The sequence below is a fragment of the Vollenhovia emeryi genome, unplaced genomic scaffold (genome assembly GCF_000949405.1).
Source record: "Vollenhovia emeryi isolate VEMERY1.0 unplaced genomic scaffold, V.emery_V1.0 DF939133.1, whole genome shotgun sequence".
NCBI lineage: Eukaryota > Metazoa > Arthropoda > Insecta > Hymenoptera > Formicidae > Vollenhovia > Vollenhovia emeryi.
In genome coordinates, this window is record NW_011967233.1 from 2,807,433 (window position 1) to 2,812,532 (window position 5,100).

A 5,100-nucleotide genomic window follows, 5' to 3' on the forward strand; every position below is an offset into this window, starting at 1 on the left:
TGGCTGTCTTGTATTCTTAAGTCACAAGAGTTATTGTACGTTACTTTAAGACAAAGATGTAAAACATAAAACATTGTCTTAAGAGAAATACAAGACAGTCTTTCCGCTCAGGTCCTTAGGGCTTGAACAGACTGGCTGTCTTGTACTCTTAAGACAATTATTGTGCGTTACCTCAAGACAAAGGCTTAAAACATAAAACATTGTCTTAAGACCGTCTTAAGAGTACAAGACAGCCATTCTGCTCAGGCCCTTATGCTGAGCTTAAAGTTAAGCGACGTAGGTGAAACCAGGCCTAAGAATTGAAAAGTAAAGTAAACTGAGATAAAAAGTTAGACTGCATTAGAAGTGGACATTATACCAAACTTAGATTTCTGTCGACGTTGAATAAATCTGGAGTAAACAAGATGTTTTATATGTACAGAAAACTGGATGCTCGAACAAACGAATTGAAATACGATATTGTGCACTTCCGGAGTCCTGTCTTTGCGATCGAGCCCCGGAACATATCCTTGGATACGCGAATTGTCAAGTGAAGAATTTTAGGAACGTAGATGTAGAATGTCATCGATGGGACTGGACTTTTTGATTGGTTCCAACGATCGACCTTTCGCCTAGACTCTCAATCTACAGGATCTTTGACGAGATTTTATTCTAAGAATATATTACATAGGCCAAGAATATGTAACAATACAAATATAAACAAGTTAGATTTATTCGGTTAGCGTTTACTTCTCAAAGCTGAACGATCCGATTTAGATGGCGGGTCTAACTTATTCACGTTCGTATTGTTTCGGTCCGAGGAATCACGCACGATTTTACATATATTCCTGCCATTGCGTTCCCTCTTTTCTTCTTATTCAAACCTCTCAACGAATGTAAACCGAAACTATACTTATGCGTTAAGGTATACACAAGATATTTGCCGAGATCGCCTTCACGCGGCTCGCAAACACTTACATCATGAATGAAAACTACAAATCTTATTTCGAGATTACACAATACGTAGTCATATAATACATCACGCGTTACGATGAAAGATGAGTGGACTCTCTGACTTAGGATCCTGCAAGTTACAATACCATAAGACGATACAATGGGGGCGCGATCGCGAGCTACTAGTCAGTTCGTGTATATTACAACCGTACATTTCGCGCTTTACAGCTCGTTGCTACGTCTCGACGCATATTGACGATTATCTAAGCTCGCATCAAAGCCGTTACGACATATAACATGTTTATGTATCATATAAAATTATAATTCTAATCATTTGATATCCGATCAGAAGATATGTACGTCGTCACGGGGGAAAAAACAAGGATGACTCATTCTTTCGCCTTTATAATAGCATCTGAACGAAAGATGTACGCCCTTTCCCGACGTATCCCTTGAAAAATTCCCTTTGCATCTCATCTCGACGACGTACGATTGTCTGTTGACATTGCGCTCAGTTTAAAGAAAAGATACGTTGTCGAAGATAAAGGCGGAAATTGTCACTTTTCCATCTTTAGGTTCACTCGTGAACAATTACATATTTTATGTAAATTATCACGTGTACATTATAAAAACAAAAAATAAGCAACTTGCACACTAAAGATTTTCCTTACGAGCAGATATTTAATATATAATTCAAACTAGGAAAAGGAAAAAAAGAAAAATAAACTATTCATATTGCATGATTTACGCCAGTTTTCACCAACGTTGGTTCAACTTTGACCTTATCGTTGGTTTAATTTATCTTGTGCATCTTTCTAATATTGCGCTTAAAAAGAGACAAAAGAAGATTTCTAAGATCAAAATATAACGTTGGTGAAAACCGGGATTAAAAGTGTCTTTTAAACACCAATCACTTTGATTTTTTTCCGTTCCATCGTTTAGCGTTAGAAACGCATTGGCCGATCTCAAAAACTATTGTAATTATTGCCGCCCAACTGTGAGTTGAATCCCCTGTTGTTCGGCGAGTATCCTGGCCTGAAGTTATTACCTAAACCTGCGAACAAAGAAACATATGTGCGTGTAAACGTAAATGTATTAAATAACATGATTTAATAAACACGAATTGTTGAACAATTTCTTGCGATTATCGTAACTTAGTTGTATCACAATCACAAATCTGTTTCAGAATTACATACAAGGAAAATATACCAATCATTTAGTAAGAGATTATTTCAATATCTAATGTATTTTCAAAATATTTTAGAGAACTAGGTTTTATCTTCTGTAATGCGTTTTCAGTTTTCGATATGATACAGCAATCTTACCTCCACAGAAATTGCCGATGCCGCTCAGTGACATACTACTCGAACCGCCGGTTGAGTTCATGAACAGTTCAATATATCTGTGCGACATGTGGCTTTTATCCTGCGACGAAACAAAGAATTGAAATCAAATTATCCTACTTGTATAGTAATTATCAGATATAAGTCATCGTCCCATCTAAATCGCTTCTAAGAGACTAAGGCCGGTATTCATAGTCAAATCTTATATTTACGATCGTCTTAAGATCATCTCTAGATACTCCTTAGCCAACAAAATGTTCCATACAGCATCTTTGGATTAAATTCAAGACGGTCTTAAATATAAGAACTGACTATGAGTACCGGGGTAAGAGTCAACTTCTATTGAGAAAAATAACAAAAAAGGTAGACTCGAACCTTGCACATTGCTTTCAGGGCTTCTTCGTGAGTCGCGAATTCCACGTCAGCCTCTCCCGATGGACGTCCGCCGTTCTCGAGGATAATACGGACGTTCACCGGTTCGATTGGTCTGAAGAACTGTAAAGCAAGGTTCAAACTGTTAGATAAAAATGGAGTCTCTAAAAAAGAAACTTGTCGTTACTATCGGTTGTAAGAATTACATCAGCTATGTCCTGTTCTGTCGCCTTGAACGGCAGTCCTCGCATATGGATACTGTACACGCCGGAATTACCTCCCCAGGAGTCATTGTTGCCCCTGTAATTGCCGCCCTTCATGTCCATGCTGCCGCGTATTCCCATGTTGCCGCCGCGCGACCCGTAGTTGTTCCCGCCGCCCCACGGACCGTTATCGAAGTCTAGAGCCGATTGAAAGGTTTACGATAAAGCCAAAGGTAGACTGCGAGGTCTCGGCAAGTAAATTGTAGAACGTGTAAATACATACGGTATGAATTAGTACGTGAATTGTATAATAAGTCTCTATTACGGTATTCTCCGCCATGATCTTCATACTTCGATAGATGAAAGGAATCACCTCTATTTCTGGATCCTCGGCCGTTGTTGCTAAAGCGATTCATCCCGCCGAAACGATCGCCACGAGTGTACGGCGCGGGCCTCTGATTGAAGCCGCCCATGGGACCGCCGCGCATTTTCGGCCCGATACTAGCGCGTACCTCGGACAAGCTGCTTCGGAAGATCTCGATATATCTGTTGATGAATTGAAGATGCACGCGTTACAGAGAGAGAGAGCGAGCGAGAGAGAGACGTGAGTTAGCAAATAAATATCGTCATCGTCATTTTATTCTCACCGTACAAAATGCCACAAAGAAAACCGAAAGACTCGACAAGATTCAACGATACGGACTTGACTCGAAAGATCACAAGGTGATGAGAGACAAGGAAAAAATAAACGAAACAGTGATTGACACGGAGACTCTATAGAAACAGAAAGGGTGGAAAGAGGAGCCATTCCTGCGCAGCAGCAGCGAGAGATTATAATTATTTACGTTTATACACAATGAAATGATTTTTAAAAAAAAGTAAAATAAAATAAACGAGGAAACTCGTGTGAACATTTGGCAGTTTGGCGTTGAGAAGTTGCGCTTACAAGTGTTGACAGAACGACTGTGTTCATACTAAACCTCCGCATTCTTTCATTAAACCTGCGAGAAGAAGAGACCCTCCCACGGCGAGAGATCGCTTCCCGACGTACCTACGCCACACGTACCCCACAAGACCATGGGACGCCGACGATCTTCGACGAACAAGCCGCGCGTTTACAATCGCATCCTTTTGCGGGTCAACGTTTTCTATCGAAACGTGAAAATCGTGCAGGTACGTGGATAAATCGACGTATTGTCTAACACACAAAGGAATATTCTAGTGCGACAAAGCAAGTTCCTAGGGTGATCAAGGGAGACGGTTGAAGCTCGAGAACGTTGAGCTGCAAAAAGATGCAATTATGGACGCAGCGTAGACGTGCCGTATTGGATCGATGGTTACTATCTCTCTTTCTCTCACTCTCACTCTCTTTCTGTCTGTAGTGCCCACCACAAGAGCTTTGGCCTGCCCTACCCACCTCCCATGGGACTCGCTGATGATGGTAAGGGGCTACCTCCCGCCCCCAGGCACCCACCCACGGATATAAGTAGTTCCACAGGTCCACAGTACTTTCGCTTACGTACGACTATCTGTATTGTAATTGTGTTTTTTTTTTTGCGAGAGGCAGTTTCTTTATGTCAGATAAGAGAGAAGTTCTCGAGAGACGATCCTCTTTCAACCAAAAAAAGGGGAAAAAGTTTACTCGACCGCCCTCGAAGGTTCCGTGATCGTTTCATCGAGGAACCATCTTCCCCGATTGCGGCGAGGTGCGGGATTTTCTAAGTTTTACAAGTTGTGTGAGCTTTCAAAACGTGCGAACACCACACATACGCCGGGTAGCTTGGCAACAATAACAAATGTTAACAACAGTTTCTCCACTTTTCATGATAACCGCGCGGAAAATCTCTCCTCTTCGGCAGGGGTGGGGGGGATAAAGAAGCTGCATCCGTATCGTATAGAATTCGTTCCCACTATTTACTAAACGAAATGTATATACCTACGTGTACTACGATCATTCATATAAATGATATGGAAAAGTCATAGAAGTATACCCAAACCCAGCTATACCGTAATAGTGCCCCACCTGTGTCCTATCTTTTCCTTGTGTTTCTGCAGAGCGCGCTCCGCAACATCTTTGTTAACAAATTGAACGTAAGCCTCCCCAGTACTGCGGCCCGTGTAGTCTGTCGGTAGCGAAATTCCGTTCGGCAAAATCTCCAACCCTGACCCACACATAATCAAAGATCGACATTGTAGCTTAGAGTCACCCATTAGGAAAAAGAAGTTATTGGTCAAGATTATTAAAAAAA

The 5,100-nt window shown here is 41.3% G+C and overlaps 1 protein-coding gene across 1 annotated transcript; it reads right to left on the bottom strand.

Moving 5' to 3' along the window:
• Window positions 1-625: 625 nt before the first annotated feature.
• Window positions 626-5,094, bottom strand: LOC105567959 (heterogeneous nuclear ribonucleoprotein H3-like). The gene is made up of 6 exons (XM_012023260.1): window positions 4,875-5,094; window positions 3,225-3,397; window positions 2,855-3,048; window positions 2,652-2,771; window positions 2,259-2,358; window positions 626-1,987 (listed from the first exon to the last, which is right to left on the bottom strand). The coding sequence occupies exons 1-6, from the start codon at window positions 5,060-5,062 to the stop codon at window positions 1,899-1,901; spliced, it is 864 nt and encodes a 287-aa protein (XP_011878650.1). The 5' UTR covers window positions 5,063-5,094; the 3' UTR covers window positions 626-1,898.
• Window positions 5,095-5,100: the final 6 nt, after the last annotated feature.

Coding starts and splice junctions, on each gene's coding strand:
- LOC105567959 (XM_012023260.1), bottom strand. CDS start 5,062: ATGGGTGACTCTAAGCTACAATGTCGATCTTTGATTATGTGTGGGTCA. Junction 3,398..4,874: donor AAGGAAAAGATAGGACACAG/GTGGGGCACTAT, acceptor ATTCATCAACAG/ATATATCGAGATCTTCCGAA. Junction 2,772..2,854: donor CAGAACAGGACATAGCTGAT/GTAATTCTTACA, acceptor CTTGCTTTACAG/TTCTTCAGACCAATCGAACC.